The 20,538-nt window shown below is 39.7% G+C and overlaps 2 protein-coding genes across 3 annotated transcripts in view; one reads left to right on the top strand and one right to left on the bottom strand.

Annotated features, from left to right (window-relative positions):
- Positions 1-221: 221 nt before the first annotated feature.
- On the bottom strand, positions 222-8,814 carry LOC113452230 (THAP domain-containing protein 7-like). The gene is given in 6 exon segments (XM_026723676.2): positions 222-2,125; positions 2,128-2,414; positions 4,046-4,162; positions 6,172-6,324; positions 6,672-6,751; positions 8,733-8,814. Coding segments are annotated over 5 exon segments (900 nt in total). The 5' UTR covers positions 8,733-8,814; the 3' UTR covers positions 222-1,862.
- The window catches only part of LOC113454414 (vomeronasal type-2 receptor 26-like), a 40,013-nt gene continuing 28,202 nt past the window's right edge, over positions 8,728-20,538 (top strand). The window contains exon 1 of one of the 2 annotated variants that reach the window (XM_087916419.1): positions 8,728-8,837. The gene's annotated coding sequence lies outside the window, so the exon portion shown is untranslated. Of the gene's footprint in view, positions 8,838-9,354; positions 9,422-20,538 lie in introns of those variants that run through there. The other variant, XM_087916418.1, reaches the window with a different exon arrangement.

Here is a 20,538-nt window from a genome sequence, read left to right as displayed (position 1 = left end):
GTCCCTTGTCATTTATAATAATTTGTAGGGAATTCAGTATCTAGGAGGCTACAAACTTTTTTTTTACACAGGTCTAAAAAAATTAGGAAGCTTCAAAATTAGGGGAGAGATCATTTCAAAAATTCTGTTTAGGTAACCTAAATTGGAAATAAACACTACCACTCATTTGAGGATCTTTATGCAAAATAAAACTTCCACACACAAAAAATTGGTGCATATTAGCTGAAATGAAGATACTCCAATGTTGTTTGTTTTATTGTATTAAATATTAGTACATTGAAATCTACAAATTATAAATCCCCATAATTTTTCCCATGCATTGTCCAACAGGATTATAAGCATACAACTGAGTAGAATTTTACATGTTCAATTTTCCCTTTATCTTTATAAGAGAAATGACTTAGCTGTTGGTTTAAAAAAAAAAGCTAATCAAAGAGAGGCATTTATTTATGAGGTCATATTCGGAAACATCTCCTATATGTTTGACAGAATATTTGATGGCTTTCTTGAGACAGCAGAACCTTGCCTGATCTGAGTACAGGTAGTCCTTGACTTACAACATTTGGTGACTTTTCAAAGTTAAGCGGCACTTTAAAAAGTCATCTATGACTGTTTTTCATACTTACAACTGCTGCAGCATCCCTTGGTCACATGCCCAAAATTCCAATGGTTGGCAACTGTTTCATATTTATGTTTGCTATGCCCTAAGGTCATGTGATCTCTTCTGACAAGCAAAGTCAATGGGTAATCCAGATTCACTTACCAACCATGTTACTAATTTAACAAATGCAATGATTCACTTAACTGCGGCAAGAAAAAATGTAAAATGGGACAAACTCATTTAACAAATGTTTCCCTTAGCAAGTCAATTGTGGTTGTAACTTGAGGACTACCTGTATGTGAAGCCACAGAAATGATTTTATTTATTACTACTGTAATCAAATTTCTGAATAAAATTATATTAAAAATGATTTTACTTAGGGCTGAAGATCAGTCCCTTGATCCAGCAAGAGATTTTTGCATGCAAGTAATTTTTTAACTACAAAACAGAATGAGAATCCAAAACATCTTGTATAGTGAGTAAAATATTCTGAAAAGTATTTATGTGAAAAGTTCTTACTTAAAACATACAGGGTTGACATCATTTGTGAACCAAAAGTTTCTCTTCATTATTTCAGTATTAAAGTATTTTCCAGAAATTTAGATTAGGCTTCCCTCAGCTCCAGCAATTAGCTTTGCTTCAAGCTATGTCTAAATTTGTGGCCTACCAGCTGACATACTAAAACAGCTAAATGTCTTGTACAAAAGTATCCCTCAGAGGACCGAGACTAAAGAGCTAATTTTTCTCTTTATGCAATTCAGATTTAAATCATTACCATATTTGTCTGGCAATATGATACATGCAAATATATTGATTTTGTTGATTTTTGGTGGGGAGGTTTTTTTTTTTGGTAATAATACTTCATAAGATTTTCATATCATACAGCTTTATAACTTAAAGAAAAGCATCAAAAAGATTTTTCTTTTATTGGGCAACCATGACAAGCTCTAAATCCAATATGTAAAGCAGCTTTTTAAAAAGAAATACTATGGCCTTCTAGGGCAGCACCATAATGAAATCTTCAAAACAATCTGTCCTCAAGCAATCAGGTATCTTTCGACTGAGCTGGGACATCCACTTATACAAAAGAAATATTCCTTTACAGATATAAACATGAATGGTGAAGGGAAAACATGGTTGCATGAAGCAGCTTCCAAGTTTGTAGATCCCCAGGTTTTGCTACAACATACCCTTGGAGATGGGAACTGCCTAAGTTTGTAACACCACCACACAAAGCAAGATAAGTTTGGGCCGATTCAAGTCATTCAATGTCATTCAGCAGCTGCAATTCAAAGACCTGCAGGTGATCCTTAAACCGTTGGTGCGTATCGGCACTGTGTGGCCGCCGTTCACGCTGCAACTCACAGATGCGCAGGAGGAGTCTCTGTTCTCGACACCGGGAAGCCTGGAGCTGCTGCTGTGCTTTTCCTAGTGCATCAAGTGCTGCCTCAGCCCGCCTCTTCCAGAGTAAGGCACTACCCACCTGGTAGCTGTGCTCATTCTGGATGTAGGCACCAGCCGGGGTGGGAGCCGCAACATGTAGAGGGAAAGAGAAACGGGTTGAGATGGATCCCCTACAGGTTCTGGGAGAGCTGGAGATTGAGAAGCCTCTTCTTGGCCAGTGGCAGCTGATAATTGTTCCAGGGGTATGTCTGACAGAGTAGCCAAATTCTCCGGTTCTGATCCTGGCAGATTGGGCTGGCTTCGAAGCTCAACAGTAGTGGGAGCAGCCCCAGGACTTGGAAGCTCCTGCACGGGGTGGCAAGAGACATCCATACACAATGGAGTTGTCTCCTCTGCAGAGCAGCCACAGCTGTGAAAAAGGAATAGAATTGAGGTCAGGTGAGCAATAACTGCTACGTAACTTGTGACATAGAGTAACTAGCAGAGAAACACATGATTGAAGATGCAAGATGCCCGTATACCATACTTTTTGGTCTATAAGATGCACAGCACCATAAGACACACATTACCTTTAGAGGACGAAAACAACAAAATCTACTTCTGCCTCCCAGCATCCATCCGGTATTCATCTGACTAGAATATGTTGCAGTAAACAGCCTGGTCAGCTTCAGCACTTTATTGCATCCCCAGCATATGGCTCGTCAGGGCTCTGCTCCATTGCACCCACCACCAGTTAACCAGGCCATTGGCGGGGAACGCTAGAGCCTTCTCTGCTGAGCAGCTGATTTGCAATTGGCCTCCCAGAATACTGCACTTCATTTGTTCTAGGCGGCGGGGATCACCACTGTCACCTATCGCCACCTGTTCATCGCCGGTCACTGTGGCCCATTTGCCGCAGCTGATTTTCCATCTGCCCATTTGCTGCCACCCATTTGCCACTGATTGCCATGGCCCATTTGGTGCCCGCCCATTCACCATGGCCTGTTCACTGCCGATCACCACAGCCTGTTCGCCGCATGTTTGCCACCGCCCATTGGTGCTAAACGCAAATGGGCCACAGTAATTAGGTGGCGGCAAATGGGCTGCGGCGATTGGTGGCAAATGGGCTGCGGCAAAAGGCAAGCGATGATTGAGCAGTGGCAGTTGGGCGGTTGCAATTGGGTTGTGGCAAATGGGCAGGTGGTGAAGGGCCACAGCAAACCAGCTGCAGCAAACAGGCTGTGGTGAATGGGCCATGATAATCGGGGGAGAACAGGCTGCGGCAAATGGGCGGATGGTCATCGAATGATGGCCACGGTAATTGGGTGGCAGAAAATGGGCAGATAGCAATCGGTGGCAAACAGGCAGCGGCAAACAGGCGGGCAGTGAACGGGAGGCAATAGGCAGTGGCAGAGGTGATCCCCACTGCCTATAACAACTGGTTGGCAGTATTCCGGGAGGCTGATCTAACCACCAATCAGCTGCTCAGCAGCAAAGGCTCCTGCATTCTCCGGCGATGGTGCACCAGCCCCCCTCCTTCCCACCATAATATTCACTCTATAAGACGTACAGACATTTCCACCCACTTTTGTGGGGGAGGGAAAATGCGTCTTATAGATAAATATGATAGAACATATTCTTCCTATAGGCTATAAGGAGCCAATATGGAGTGAAGCTTGGGCATGGAAAACAAGGAATTTTCTAGGTAGCTATGAGTGTCTTTTGTAATATACTACCATGAGAAGATATGGATTCATATAGCAAAAAGAAGAAAAGGATGATTTAATTAAGCCACTAAATTATATTCCAGGATGGATGTTTTTCACATTTTTAATATTCTTAACTTAATTCATATTTTTCCCTCTGGTTCCAATCTGATTCCACAATTCCATTCTGTTATACACAAAATTCCTTTTAAATCCACTAATATATTAATGGCTGAACAGATTATGCTTTTTACTCTTTATCAAGAAGTAAGCATCACTGAATGTACTGTGCTCTACTTCTAAATAAATATGCACAGGGTTACAGAGAACATGAGGTCAGAAGAGTGGGACTCACCTCTGTTTCTGTTGATACTTTGCAAGTTTGGAACTGTTTAGTTTAGACTTCCGGCGTGGCTTTGCATGAGGCTCAAATATTGTAGGAATAGCTCCTTCCTTGAGACGATGATAGCCGCTACAAAGGAAACAACCCTCACATATCAAAGTTGTTACTGGCTCAGAAACCCCAGAATCTGGACTGTGGATTGCTGGAGGAGAAGGCAGATTTTCTGAGGGCTTTGGAATTAGCTAGTTACGTTTTATTTTGAGTATTATTTCTCCAGCTTTTTAATGTACAAAAGTATTTAATAAAGTAATTAATTTTGGCCACATGTATTTAGCCCTTTCCTTTCCTAATTCTGTTTTGTAATTATAACCCAGAAATCTTGTACTGAAACAATGTCAAGTTATGATCAAGTGAAACGTATGATCTGTTTTGGCAAATCTAGTGAGGATAACTAGCCAAGATCCTTTTTCACTCACACTTATTTTTTAAAATGGATTTACCAGGGTTTTTTGGTGGGGAGTGCAAGAGAAGAGTTGGTGTTATATACAAGTCTGTAGCTAATCACCCTAAGAATCTGACACTTTAGAAAAGAAAAATCCCCTTGATTTCTGATTGGAAATCACATTCTAAATTTTCCAAATGTAACTCATATTGGTATGCTAATCTTTTCATCTCTGGAAAAATATATTAAACTGAAATCTGGTTATCTTTAATAAACCAACTGGTTTCTGAGCTTTCAACACTGATGATTTTTTAAAACACCTTTCAGGTCACTTTGACTTCCCTTCCTTAGCCTTACTCTCTGCTATCTTAGCAGGTAGAAACATATGTCTCACCTTTTCTGGGTCTTGAAGCTTAGCAGGATTAATTCTGGTTAGTACTAATGTGACACTAGCTGCCATACCTAAAGATAAAGCAGGCATAGAAGCAAAGACAAAAAGCAATGGATTTTGTTTAAAAAATTCCTTTGGAAGATTGGTAAGAAAGAGCCAAGTCCTTAAAGAAATAAAGAAAAACATGTAAAAAAAAGACATTGGGCATGAGAACATGGGAAGCTTCTCCTCAACTACCCTCAATAGTTACCAGACATAAAAATCAACAAGGTGAGAATTGCTGCCAGTATTGTGAATCAATAAAGTAAGGACTTTTAGGCCCTGAAGCCACTATATCCTTCAATCATCTTTGAAAGCAGACGTGGCAACTTCTGCCCCTCTAGCTAGTGCCTGGCAAATCATAAGAAGGACATGGGTAAGTGACTAAGAATGTGATTCTGATATGCAACCAAGAAAGAAGTGAGTTCTAGTCTAACAAAAGCCAGCTCAGTGATTTGGGTCAGTCACTTTTTCAGCCCAATCCATCTCAAAGGGCTATTGTGAGGAAAATAGCAGGAAGGTATAGGTATGTTTTCTACTTTGAACTATTTATAAAAATAATACAGATGGGATAAAAATAAGGTTTGCTATCACTTTAAATTCATTTGGGGGTGTAGCTGTTGACCAGGGCTTATGTGAGCATAAGACAAACCTGAGAATACATGTAGCACTTAGGATAGGGAATTTTGGAACAACAGCAAGATTGCAGATTAAGTGGAAGAAATCAAAACAAACCCTAAAAAGGACAATAGTAAACCACTTTCAAACTGCTGCCAAGAAAATTACACTGATGTGCCTACAAAAATCCCTAGAGGCTGAACTTGACTTGAATAAGACTGACTTTTCAGCTTTAAAATGCATCTCAAGATAATCCTTTGGGTGTATGCCCACCTTTAGAATGATCATATCATGCACTAACTGTTTTCACAAATTTGACAGAAAGTTAATGAGATTAATACTCAGTGAATCTCCCACTCTGTCTTTTCTCCAAGCAGAAAGGTAGGGAAATATTTCTAGAGAAAGCATTGGGCTATGCCCTGTAGATGTTTACTTTTTTTTATTTAATAAAAAAGGTTTGTGAGTTGTTTCCCATATTCATAGTATTTTAAAAAATGAATGAAAGTCAGATGGAACAGGTATCCTGGAAGGCCCATTCTTCTTCTTAGGAAGGATATTGGCTATATATGTACATTACTGTCCTACTACAAACTGTCTACTTTAATTCTGCATGTTCTTTCATATTTTTCAAGTATTTTAATTACCTACCTGGTGCCCACTAGTTCAAAGCAATTTTTCTCAAAGTGCTTGGAGCAAAAGTAAACATATTTAGAGGTAGGGTCCCAGAGACCCTGCCCACTCATGTCCTTCCGCTGACAATTCTCCAACCATGTGGTTCGCCGTGGATTGTCCTTTGGCAATCTGTGAGAAGAGATATTAACTCATTGGAGATCAGAGATCAAATGCAATATTATGCCTATCTATTTCTCAAGCTCAAGTAAAATAGCTTTGATGGCAATGTGGCTATCTCTGAAGGGCATCTATTGGGAGACTGGTGCTTTTCTTGTATAGTTGGGGGGCCTGGGGTCTGATCCAGCAGGGCACCATGTATATTCTTACATTCTTTAAAATCACTGATCCTACAAAGCTTGGTTTTATGATGGTGAGAAATCACATGATGCTGCAATTTTAACAGACTGATTCTACCAACTTTCATCTTCATATGGGAATAGGAGTCTGCAAGGGAAAAAAATAAAATCATTTCTCACCGATGAAAAGAAATGCCTTGGTTGCGTGTTTCACGTGTATCACGAGTGCAACAGCCAGTCGCAGAGCAGTGACGGGGCATCTGCAAGAGAAAAAAACAAAACCATAGTATGTAACTATTTTGAGGATCAAGTCATACATTTCTTTTAAGAAGAGATAAGACAGGTACTCAGAAGACTCCAGAACTTGGTTAAAGTCCCAATATTCTCTACCAGCAATTGTTGAAAGCAGAACTATGTGTAGTTTACAGAATGGTTTAGAGCATGGGTGTCAAACTTGTCACATCATGTTGCCGTCATGTGACATTTCGTGACATTTTCCCTCTCTGCGGAACGGGGGCGGGGCATGGCCTGCACTTGATATATCTGGCCTGTGAGCTGCTAGTTTGACACCTGGGTTAGAACTATATTTTAATCAATGGAAGGATATTGAAATCACAATATTAATTAGCTCCGGAAGTATTGTTCATCCATTACTTTAGCTTGCAAAATATACCAGCAAATTATGCAAACTTTGACATTTATCTTCTCAACACGTCTATGAAATTAAGACCCCGAAACAGCTGAGTATTTTGACATATACTGTATTTTTATACATTTTGTAAATTTGGGGATATTTTCAATAAAAATAAGGAGAATTATTTTTTCTGGGACTTGGTAATGCACTGTATGCAATGCCAGATTAATATATGGAAATTATTCCTGGGGTGACAATGTGCCTTAGCATTTATTTTAAAAAACGAGCTTCTATGCAGTTCAGATTTAAGGAAGCCTTTAAGAAGAATAATTCTCCTTGCTAACAACCCAGTCATGTTGGCTAGATACTTCAAGGTTATTTAGAGACGTTCATGCTTCTGTTGCCTGCCATTTTAAGTACTACTGATGCTGGATTTGCATTTTATTAAGCTCTACTTTGAATAGCCTATGGTTTCTGTAAAAAGCAACAACATAAATGCAACTTGCAAGAACACAAGAACAAGTTCATACAGCAGGTACATACATAACATAAGCAAGCGCACCACATACTGCTTTATGTCAGAGTCTCAGCCTAGTGCTGGATCTCTAATGTGAGGAAGAGACCTTGGGGTGGGGAGACTTACTTTGTGGATAAACGTCCACCTTATTTTTGTATCATTATGTGGTGAGAATATGAACTCAGCTGACCTTAAAAAGCTTAATAAGTTCGGGACTAGCTTGCATCAACAAAGATGATTAGGGGACTGGAGGTTAAAACAGATGAAGAACAGTTGCAGGAACTGGATATGTCTAGTCTAATGAAAAGAAGGACTAGGGGAGACATGTAGCAATGTTCCAATATCTCAGGGCTGCTACAAAGAAGTAGTCAACCTATCCAAAGCACCTGAGGGCAGAACAAGAAGCAATGGGTGGAAACTAATCAAGGAAAGAAGTGACTTAGAACCAAGGAGAAATTTCCTGACAGAACTATCAACTAGTGGAACAACTCGCTCCAAAAGTTATGAATGCTCCAACACTGGAAGTTTTTAAAAAGATATTGGGCAACCATTTGTCTGAAATGGTGTAGGGTTTCCTGCCTGGAAAGGGGGTTGGACTAGAAGACCTCCAAGGTCCCTTTCAGCTCCGTTATTCTATTCTATTTGGATGGAGGGCCACCAGGAAAGGCGGGGCTGTAAGGAACAAAGCAGTAATGATGAAGGCAGTGGCCACCTCCATCATTACCACTGCCAAGAAAACGTGCCTCATGATCAAATAGGGATCAGGCTCGCTCTTAAGAGCCGCTATTATAAAAGAAAGAAGGACGGGGAGGTCTCCCCACCAGTCTCGAGTCCAACCGCAAAAGTATGGGGGGGAGGAGCATGGAGAATAAATGGGCCGTGGCTACAGCAGCTTGCTCTTTCTCTCTCTCTCCCCCCCCCCGCCCTCCAGGAGGGGGTAAGGAGAACATCCAGCGCGACAAGGCCGGAGAGAGATGCCACCGTGCTCCAGGGTTTGGGAAGCACACGCAGGAACAGCTGCGGGAGGGCATCACGGGACTCCGCCGGCATCCATTCCCCCCACCCCAACTTTCTCCGCGGGTCACCTCACCTCCCATTGCTCGAGGCACCACGGCGGCGGCTTGAAAGCTGAAGCGGAAAAGAGAATCGCCGATCTTCTCGCGATAGTTAAACTAAGCCCGAGTTTGGCATAGAGGTAGGAAGTCTAGAGGTCCCCAGGCCCTGTTCCTGAGGTGGTTTATTTTCCTACCTGAACGGCCGTACAGAAAGATCTTCCGTAGGTTGCCCCATCTGGGCTGTGGGGAATCCTTTTAGATGGCCTCCATCCGATACCGAAAATTCTTAGCAGCCTTTCAGTAGCTGTTCGGCTTTTTGTTAATTCTCACATGGAGTATCTCTCTTTTTTTTTTTTAGTCATCGGGAACATAAATGCCTTCATTTCTTTAACGTAATAAGGAAGCTATTTATTCTATAAAAGGCAGCAAGGTAGGAAAAAAAAGGCAGCGCTTTTTTAACAGGATGCTTAGCCAGCAAATGATCTTTTTCCTGTTTACCGCAGCTTCCTTTTCTTATTTGTTTTGTGTTGTTGCTTTTCCGGAAGGGATTAATGTGTATCTTCGTTTGAGAAGTGCTGCTCTCTATTTTTCCTATCTCTATAGACAGGTACCAGGTCTTCAGTAACCGCCCTCCCTCCTAGCCAATCCCCGCTTAATCTGTTGCCTTCCACCAGTCGGATTGACTAAAGCTAGGATCAGTTAAAAGCCTCCGGAGTGTGAAAAGGTAGATTCAATTTTTATTTAAAGCAGGGGTCCCCAAACTTGGCAACTTTAGTCCACAAGTCTTAAAATTGCCAAGTTTGGAGACCTCTGATTTAAAGTGTTAGTGTGAATAATACAAGGAGGAAAATAAAAATATAAATCAAATAATCAACAATGTTATATTCCCGTTATGGAAGCATTGTTTAAGATAGTATTTAGGTAGTATTGGAAAGATAAATGTTCAATCAATGGTTTGAAGATCTGATTATACTTGCCACTTATAAGCAGATTGCCTATAGATATAGATTTTGTTTTTTTTCTATTATTTTAAAAGCAAATTCCATTGAGATGTTAGAATTCAAATAGAAAACAGCCTTTGATTTGCCTGATTCCCAATTGCCTCAAAATAAACATTCGATCCTAATACTTAGATTAGCATTTTACTGGCTCCCTCAAAGAACAGGAATCCCCTCAAGATAAAGGAAGATGCCAGATCCCCTCATAACATTCTACACCAGGGAGATTCTTCCTTTCTGAACTTCACATCTTCAGGGCAATATCAAAGAGTTGTCTAAACTTACACCTGACAGCCTAGGGCAGGAGCACCTCAATCTGCATATCTAAACACCAAAATCTGCTTAGCATATATACCTCTACTGGTGGACCCCTAACAATGTAGACTACCTTTTTCAGATGCTGACCTCTCTGCTTTTGAAAAATTAAAAGAAGCTTCCTCTTCTAGCAGCCTGGCTTTGCATATTCATTTCCAGCTTTGATCTTCCAGGAGAAGAAAAAACTCTATATTTGGTTTTTCTCTTTATTCTAAAATATAAATATAGAGGCTAGGGGAAGGAGAGAAGTAGTCTTCTGGAGAGATAGTTTGGTGCAGTGGTTAAAAAATGCTGGAATAGAACAAGGAGACTCCTACTCTTTCCTTAGGTTCTAAAAACAGGTAACTTAAATCAATTTCTCTTAACCATAGGGAGAAGTTGCTGGCAAACTACTTTTGAATATTGCTAAGAAAACTGACAATCTCTTTTTCCTCCTGCAGTATCTTGAGACAAGTTTCAAACCAGCATTTTGGGATGCAATAACATAAAATTCTAGTGTGTTCTAGCTTCTAACCAGTTCTAATGCTGGCTATTGATAACTGGATGACTTTATTGATTTTGGAAGAATTAGAGCAGCATGAGGCAATTTCTTGGAGTACATTAACTTGGTTCTCTACTGTTATTACATTTTGCTGTGACAATTTTGGTTTGCTTTCTTGGGAATTAATTCTTTTAAGAAGTTTGTACAATCTTCAGAAAAGAGCTGGAACTATTTGTAGCTGAGTCTAGCGGCTCAAATCTTATTCGAGCAGTCCTTCAATTTGAGAAGGGTTTTAAAATAAATATTTAATCTGATTGAGGTTCTGCCTGGATTCCCCTGAAATCCAGCGGTTTGTTTTTGGCCTTTTGAGGCAATGTAATAGACTGTTTAGATTTTACTATGTAGCTAAGCCTGGGGCAGGGGTTTCCCCTTATCTTTGGCTCCAGCAAGCTGGGGGATTTCATCTGTAGGCTTTAGTTCTGCTCTAATGGCCCAAATACTTAACTTGTAAAACTTCACTTTATATCAGAGGTAGTTTTAATTAGTTTTGGATGTCATTGAAAAATTTGCTCAAGGCATTATGTCGGCTACATTTTTAAAGTAGACTGCAGACTTCATTAGATTTGGTTGAGAAAGACCTGATTGCAATGCTCTGTCCTCACTCGGCTCATGGGTCCTGGATTGGCCACAACTAACTGAACTCCAACTATATGAATAGGACTGGGACATTTGGCAGTATAATAGTTGTACTGAAAATCAGAAGGAGACCTACATGCAGTGAGATGTTAATCAAATAATCCTTGCCTATAAGATGCAGCAGTTTGCTAAAGCAGCTGAGAAAGAGACAGAGCTAATACAAAACATAAAGCTAGGAAAGTTCAAGGAATCCAATCCAAAAGTCAAAAGTGAAATGAAGTTAGTAGATTATAGAATGGAAATGGCAAAATTTCCAACAAGAAGTAAGACCTGAAGTGATCCTGACCTTGTTTGATTAATGTAATTGATGCCTTCTCAATGAATTGCACAAATCTGTACTGCTCAGCTATTTGTAACTGCCATCTTGTTTAGAAGTGAGTGTTCAACCAACATCTGAATATATCTCTCAGTCACAAGAACTTACTCAGGTGGATAAAAACCCATTGGATCCCCAACTATAGAATGGTAATCCACCAGGTTCTCCTTTCCAGTTTTAGAGTCTGAGGTGAAAGTTTGGATTAATGTGTTAGTCCTGGGAACAGGTACAGTTGCAATGATCAGTTTGCACATTCCTCCAACCTTGAGGGAAGAAATGATGCAGGTCTGCCTTTACAGTTGGACAGCAGACTATTTTGGACTATTTAAAACAGGGCTGTCAAACTCACAGCCCACTGGCCAGATGCGTGACACACTGGCCTAGTCCTCGACTAATTTAACGAAGGGGGGGAAAGGCATGATATGTTATGTGACGATGCCATGATATTGCAAGTTTGACACTCCTGAATTAAAACTATCCAGAACCTCTCTGATTTTAATGGCCTTATGTTTGAGTGAACATCAAGACTTGTTTCCTGATGCCATACTTTGCCTGCAAGTCATATGAACCATTGTAACTCTTCACAGAGGCACAACTGAGCCTGGGAGATACATCCTATTAGAATAATGTTTCAGCTGGATAGTGTTTTTTTAAAAAGACAGACAAACACAGGGTTATATTCAACAGAATGAAATATTAGGCTCTTTGGGGAGGAAATTTTTGTGTTTTCTCATCACCATTTCCACTTCTCAATCGCACAAAATCAAGATTTGACTTTCTACTCTTTGGAATGCAAAATTTAAGTCTTCAAATACTTTTACTTAGCCTCTACTAAATCTGGGCTTAGCATTAATTCCTTGGCCCAAACCCCAAGCATATAGTCAAGCAAGCTTGTATAGACAATAAAATGAATACACAGAAAAGTCCCTGGAAATAATAAATTCACCCAAATCTCCCAATCCAAGCTGAGTTAGTTGCAGTTAAAAAAATCAGGTTGAAAAATAAACGACAAATACATTGATCTATTTGCAGCATATGATTAACGTACATGTGCTAAGTTAATGGTATTCATTAAGCAAAAAGCACACATTTTTTTCATTTAAATTTCCTAAATTAATACTGTGATATTTTCCCCAGCTACTATAGTGTTATGTTCGGAAGGTCAGGCTCATAGAGGTGAGAGACTCGGAATAAGTGAACAACAGCTCTTTATTTACAGGCTAGATCTGAGTAAAGAACAGGGCTCGCGGCAGCTCTTTTTATAGAGCTGGCCGTGGCTAGGCTGCCAATGACATTGCTTTGAGTTTCCCGCAATTGGTTTCATCCAATCGCAGTAGACTCTTAGCGAGTGAATCACAGCCGTCTTGGCTGTCCAATCAGGTAGTTCTTTTTGTTGACCAATAGCAATGCAAGGTTTCAAGCCTGCTAATATGGAACACCCTTCCCCTCTTGGTTTCGCCCAAGGGCCGGGGTAATATAGTCGCGTAGGTAGGCGGGTCTTTGGACCTGCCTACTTGACCTGTGCGTTTCAGTATGTCTCTGGTCCTCACCTGGTTCGGACGGGCTCCGCGTCACTCCCAAGCATCTCGATGGAACCGCCTGGAAGGGTGAGCCGGGCCTATAGCTGCGACTCCTGCCTAGTTCACCTGGGTTCGCTCTGCTGCTCCCGCCTAGATTCTTTGGGCTGGTTGAGCTCGTCTGGCCGCTCCTTCCAGGTGAAACACCCATCTGCATTGGTTCTGCGTTTCCAGGTGAATATGGTTGGTTTATTATTTGGCTTCTGCTTGGGGGGTGTTCTGTTTGTGTTAAGGATTTTCCTTTGTTAATGTTTGAGGTCTCCCCCCTCTGATTCCTAGGGTGTTGTCTGCGGGCGGTGTGCTGGCAAGCCTTGACCATAACTGGTCGATGTGTCGCTTCCAGCTTCGCCCATCGGTTGTTTCTAGGCGGTATGACCGGGGGCCGGTTATTTGGGTGATCTGTACGGGTACCCAGAGTTTGTTGAGTTTTGTTATGACGGCTTCAGTAGTTGTTGTTTTCATGGTGCTAACTTCCAGCCAATTGGAATGAGCATCAATGGTAATTAGAAAGGTGTGTCCTCACCCAACCAACAGACTCTCTTTCAGACTCTTTCTTTCTGGAGCTGCCCCGACTTCAGCAGCATGGGGGCTGCCTCTCCGCTGCCAGCAAAAAGAGCTTCTCCCGGGTCATCCAGGGACTTTGCGGTGTCCCCCGAGTCCACAGGGTACGCTCTTCACAATAGCCGTCCCTACGGGACGGTTTAGGTCCGTTTGGACCGGCCGGAAACGAAGATATCGGCTGCAATCGAAGAGCTCGATTGCAAACTGTATCGTCACGGCGCCAGCTCCTCCCAACTCCCAATTTTTTGAGGTTTGAAAGGACACTTTGATTATTAGAAGAAATCTGTGTGATTTTTGACAAAACTGATTAAGCGGCGTTTTTTCAAGGGAGACGTCTGTTGGGTATATGAATACACCAACTGGTTTGGGTGAATGAATATATAAAACCTAGGTTTAAGTGTTTGCAGCTTTAAGCTCAAAACTGCAATGTCATTGCATAATTATGGGTGCGGATGTAAGCTGCAACAAGAGGCAGTGACAGAGACGTAACACTTCCTGGTTTCTGATCCTGGTTCCTGGTGTTACTGATCTCTGGTCTGTCTGCTGTCTATCTACTACTGTTTCTTCCTGTATGAGATGTCTACTGTGCAAGATACTTCTCTCAACTGAACACAAGGACTGTTTGCTTGGTGAGCTGTGGATTCAGCATTGTCTTTGAGAGAAAGGTACCAGAAGAAGAAGATTTACAAGCAGATAAAGACATTGTAATTACTGTTTAAAAGACTAGGTAACTGGATAGATATACTGGATACTGACATATGGACTGAATGACTATTCTTAATCTCTGTGTGTATTAAATACCTATTTAAAAACCACAAACAGTGTTTTTGTCTCAAGTGTGTGTATACTCTTGGGCCCAGCCTCACTCTCATTTGGCTGCCTGGCTTGACTGCTGCTGTGCACTCAGCTCGGGGGTTTATCCCCAAACACTAACATTGGTTATGGGCCCAGCAGTGTGCACAGTCTAGCTAACCAGGATATACCAGAGAGAGTTTGGTCAAGAGTTACACATTGCTGTAAAGACAAACTGTTTGTTGGATAGTTATTTTTCTGCAGAGCAATGGCACAAGTAAATTTGCCAAGTCCGTCCATGATATCCAGGTTAGATGGAACAAACTATGTTTCATGGTCAATGAAGTGTAGTTTACTGCTACGAAGAGAAGGTTTGTGGGACATAATTATAAACCCACCAGATGTATCCAACTTGGATCCTACTGTTGATGAGGATGCCAAAAAGATACAGGACTATAAGCAAAAGAATGAACAAGCTTTGTGCATCATAGGACTGACTCTCTCAGACCAGCAACTGATTCATATTCGTGGAGAGGAATGTGCTGCCAATTGCTGGGATAATCTCAAAAGGATTTATGTTCGAGACAGTGTAGGAGCTCATATCAATCTTACACGGAAGCTGTTTAGAACACATCTTGAGATAAATGGAGACATGTTAACTCATTTAAACTGTATGAAAAGCATTTTTCAACAATTGCAAGAAAAAGAGCTTATATTTAATGAGTTGCAACAAGTATACATCATACTGTCTTCTCTGGATCGAAGCTATGATGATTTTGTGACTGCTTTAGAGGTACTGCCTAAAGACAGTTTATCAGTAACTGAGATTACTGGCAGGCTCTTAGAAGAAGCCAGAAGAAGGAGTGAACGTGACCAGCTGAGGGAAGATAAGAATAAGCCTAATGAAGAGAAATTATCTTCAAAGCTTGAGAGAAACCAGCTGTGTAAAGTAAAGCACCCGGAAGAAGAGAATTTATCTTCAACGGCATACACAATTAAAAAGTGTTTTAATTGTGGAGGCAGAGGACATTTGGCAAGATTCTGCAGGAAAGGAAAAAGCCAGAATGTAAAGAAGCCAAAGAAATCCTTTGAACTGGCCATGCTTGGCAATTGTGATATGAAGAGTGATTTATGGGTGGTGGACAGTGGAGCATCCCACTGCATCACGAGAGATAAGACAAAGTTTATAAAAATGTCTACAAGTTCACAACGTATATCACTCGCCAATGGTTGGCACCTCAAGGCCAAGGGTGAAGGTATTGCTTATTGTCCATGTTTAAACCAGAATATAAAAATGTTATATGTACCACAGTTAAAAATGAACTTACTTTCTGTAAGAGTATTAGATAAACTAGGATATGTGGTTACATTTAAGAATAATAAGTGCATACTGGAAAGAGATGGCAAAAAGGTAACTGCAGCTTTAAATGGAGCATTATATGTCTTACATGACAGTAAGAAAGGGGAGGCACAGACTGTATTTAATAATATCAAGCCTCATGATGAATGTATCCATTTATTGCATAGGCGTTTGGGGCATGTAAATTTTAAAATGCTAAAACGTACAGTAGAGTTATCTGAAGGAATAAGGTTAAAACCTTGTGATAAGTATTTGCGTTGTAATGTCTGCTGTGAAGATAAGAGTAAAATATTGCCTGCAAATAGGCTAAATGGTTTCAAAACTAAAGAACCATTAGAAGTAGTATTTGCAGACATTATAGGTCCAAAGAAACCCAGTATGGGGGGTGCTCGATATATATTGAGCATTATGGACCATTACTCTAGATATGGGTTTTGCTATTTAATGAAAAGCAAAACTGAAACATATCAACATTTCTTCAACTGGTTAAAGTTTGCAGAAAGGAAGACTAAAAGGCAACTGATAATCTTGGTGACAGATAATGGTACGGAATTTGTTAACAGCAAATTCCAGAATAGATTAAAGGCAGCTGGAATAGAGCACAAAAAATCTGCACCATACAGACTACAACACAACGCATTTATAGAGAGAAGAGGCCAAACACTACAGGCAATGGTTAGAACAATGTTAACTGATTCTGGATTACCTGATTCTTTGTGGGGGGAGGCCACAATGTGTGCTAATCATTTATTAAACAACGTTGTTAACTCAACTACTGGTGAAATACCATTCACCATGTGGCATGGCAGGAAGCCTGATTTGAGTTACCTGCACACATTTGGTGCACCAGCATGGGTGCATATCCCTACACAACTCAGGCGTAAAGGGCAACATAGAGCTAAACAATTATTCTTCGTTGGTTATCAAGCTAACCATAGGGCATATAGATTTTGGGAGAAAGGCACATCTAAGGTGTTATGTAGTGCCAATGCCCAATTTCTAGAGCATGTAGGATGGGATAAGTTAGAGCAGGATAGCAATAACGAAGTGGTTATTGAATCATACAGAAATCCCATTAAGTATCCCTGTAACTTTAAAAATAATGTAAAGGAAGAAGTACAGGAAGAAGTACAGCCCCTAGAGGAAGAAATAGCTGAAGATGAGGAACAGGTAGTAACTCAACCAAGCCCAGTAATACCCAGAAGGACTACACGTATTTCTAGACCGCCTGATAGATACCAGGCTAATACAGTGTGCCAGGAAAATAGAATCCCAAGTACTGTGGATGAGATTAAAAGATATCCTTCTAAAGAGAAAGAAAATTGGTATGCAGCAATTAATAAGGAATTGAAGTCTTTGAAGGATATGCAAGTGTATGAAAACGTGAGATTACCTAGTAATGAAAAACCCATTGGCTGCAAATGGATTTTTAAAATAAAATCAGATAAAGATGGAAAAACAATCCATAAGGCAAGGTTAGTAGCCCAAGGCTTTAGACAAAGTGCAAAAGACTATGATGAAGTATTTGCACCTAGTCTGAAAGCAGCAACTTTAAGGGCAGCATTAGTGTGGGCAGCAAGCAAGCAATATATAGTTAACCATTTAGATGTGGAAACTGCTTACTTGCATGCTCCACTAAGACATACTGTTTATATGAAAAGGCCTAATGGATTTAAAGGAGACAATAATAATGATAATGATTGTTGGTTATTAAAAAAGAGCCTCTATGGTCTTAAACAATCGGGCTATGAATGGAACCAGTATATTGTGAAGGAACTGACCAATATAGGGTTTAAAGCTGGTTTAGCCGACCCATGTCTATTTAAGAGAGAAAAGAATGGGAAAATATCATTATTATTGTTGTTTACTGATGATATTGCTCTGATTACTAAAACTAATGATGAAGCAAATGAAATAATAACATCATTAGCCAAGAAGGTAAAAATCAAGCAATTAGGGGAGATAAAGAGATATCTAGGATTGAATATACTGAGAACACAGAAAGGTTTTAAGATATCTCAGGAGGATAAGATATCTAAATTGCTAATAGATTATAAGATGGAACTTTGTAAGCCTGCAAAGACTCCAATGAGTCAGGATATTTGCAAAATGGATACACAAAGTCCCAAATGTGATAAGGAACTGTATCAATCTTTGATTGGTAGCTTATCATATATTAGCAATTGGTCAAGGCCAGATATTGCTTTTAGTATTAATCAGCTGGCACGGCACAATAATGACCCGCTTCAATGTCACTGGAATGCATTGAAAAGAATCCTAAGATATCTTAAAGGTACATTACACTATGCACTGTATTTAGAACCAAAAGGTGATCTCATATTGAGTGCTTATGCAGATGCTAGTTTTGCATCAGAAAGAGATACAAGAAAGTCGACTTCAGGAACAGCCATAATGCTGGGTAAGACATTAATTGGCTGGAAGTCAATTAGGCAACAGCATATAAGTTTGTCTACTATGGAGGCAGAATTCTCCTGTTTATCACTATTATGTACTGAATTAATTATGTACAAACAAATGTTGAAGGATATGGGTATAACTGTAAATTACCCTATAGTTGTACATGAAGATAATCAGGCAGCAATTCAAATGGCCACAAGTATTGCAGTAAAAACTAGGAGCAAGCATACAGATTTGAGATATCTGAATGTAAGGCAATCTGTACATAGTAAAATGATACAGCTAGAATACTGTATGTCCGAGGACAATATAACTGATAATTTTACTAAAGCCCAAGGTGTCATAAAGCACCTAGAGAGTTGTGAACAATATGGGTTCAGATTGTGAAGGCATTATATATTTATGTCACCCAAAAGGGGAGTATGTTGGGTATATGAATACACCAACTGGTTTGGGTGAATGAATATATAAAACCTAGGTTTAAGTGTTTGCAGCTTTAAGCTCAAAACTGCAATGTCATTGCATAATTATGGGTGCGGATGTAAGCTGCAACAAGAGGCAGTGACAGAGACGTAACACTTCCTGGTTTCTGATCCTGGTTCCTGGTGTTACTGATCTCTGGTCTGTCTGCTGTCTATCTACTACTGTTTCCTCCTGTATGAGATGTCTACTGTGCAAGATACTTCTCTCAACTGAACACAAGGACTGTTTGCTTGGTGAGCTGTGGATTCAGCATTGTCTTTGAGAGAAAGGTACCAGAAGAAGAAGATTTACAAGCAGATAAAGACATTGTAATTACTGTTTAAAAGACTAGGTAACTGGATAGATATACTGGATACTGACATATGGACTGAATGACTATTCTTAATCTCTGTGTGTATTAAATACCTATTTAAAAACCACAAACAGTGTTTTTGTCTCAAGTGTGTGTATACTCTTGGGCCCAGCCTCACTCTCATTTGGCTGCCTGGCTTGACTGCTGCTGTGCACTCAGCTCGGGGGTTTATCCCCAAACACTAACAACGTCAAAGCGAGGCTTTATTTGCTTTTTTTTTTGCTACCGGACTTTACTGTTATTTACTGGATAACCGGACTGTTCTTTTTTATATATATATTTTCTATTCTCCCTTTGGATTTTTTATATTCTAATTTTTTTTTAAGGCTAGAGGCTCCCCTTGGTTATTTTTTCTTTTTTTCTCCTTTTTTGCTTTTTATATATATGTATATATTTCCCGCGGGCTTTTTTTTATTTTAATCATGCTGTCCTGAGAGGAGGAGGGAAAGTGAGAACTAAGAAACTTTGTAACACTGCCAACTAGAGGCTCGGAAATATTTTACTTGAACTGGAGAGAGATGTGAAAGACTCCTTCTCAAGGACATTTTTTGATAAGATAGAGGGAAGAGCGCTGTAGAATATTATTATAGGTGCTTTTCTGGTTTTCTGTCTATAATTAAATATTTATGGTTTAGCTTTGAAGCTTGTGGGAAAGAGAAGGGAGTCATAATTAGAGCCTTGGACAACTAAGCAGAGTGCAGTGTATTGTTTTCTACTTTCTTTTTCTAATCTTTTTTTTAGTTCCGCCACCCCCTCCACCAGCATTATTCTATATTTTTATTCTAGTAAGGTCTTTATTTTTACGCTGATGAAGATGGGAGAATATTAATGGTGGAAATAATGGACAACAATTTAAAGATACTTTTGACTGCAATTTATGCCCCGAATGATAAACAGGAAGAATTTTATAAAAAATTACATATTAAAATGGCTGGACTGGACTATGTTAATATAATTATGATGGGAGATTTTAATGGAATCGTGGACAATAAACTGGATTATATTGCAACAACAGCAAAGTATAATAGAAAAATTCTTCCTAAATCTTTTTTTAAAATGATAGATTAATTAACTTTAAAAGACATATGGAGAGAAAGAAATGCTAAACTTAAGCAATATACTTTCTATTCAAATAGACATTTATCATGGTCCAGACTTGATATGATTTGGATCTCAACAGATTTAATATCTAGCGTTCAAGAAGTAAATATTGAAACAAGTACTTGGGCTGATCATAATCCATTGACAATTAAATGGAAGGGACAAAAAAAAAGATCGAGATGGACGTTAAATAATACTATTTTAAAGGAGAAAGAATTTACACAATGGATGGAGAAAGAACTGGCCTTTTTTAAAAAAGAAAACAGAAAAGAAGACACTTCAATACAGAATGTTTGGGATACAATGAAGGCATATGCCAGAGGCTTGATAATAGACTATACAAGAAAAAAGAATATTAGGAAAAGGCAAGCTCTTAAAGCCTTGGAGGATG

Source organism: Pseudonaja textilis, chromosome Z (genome assembly GCF_049901715.1).
Source record: "Pseudonaja textilis isolate UNSWEBS1 chromosome Z, rPseTex1.2, whole genome shotgun sequence".
Classification (NCBI taxonomy): domain Eukaryota; kingdom Metazoa; phylum Chordata; class Lepidosauria; order Squamata; family Elapidae; genus Pseudonaja; species Pseudonaja textilis.
Note: the sequence above shows the minus strand (reverse complement) of the source record. Positions and strands in the feature narration are given on the sequence as shown.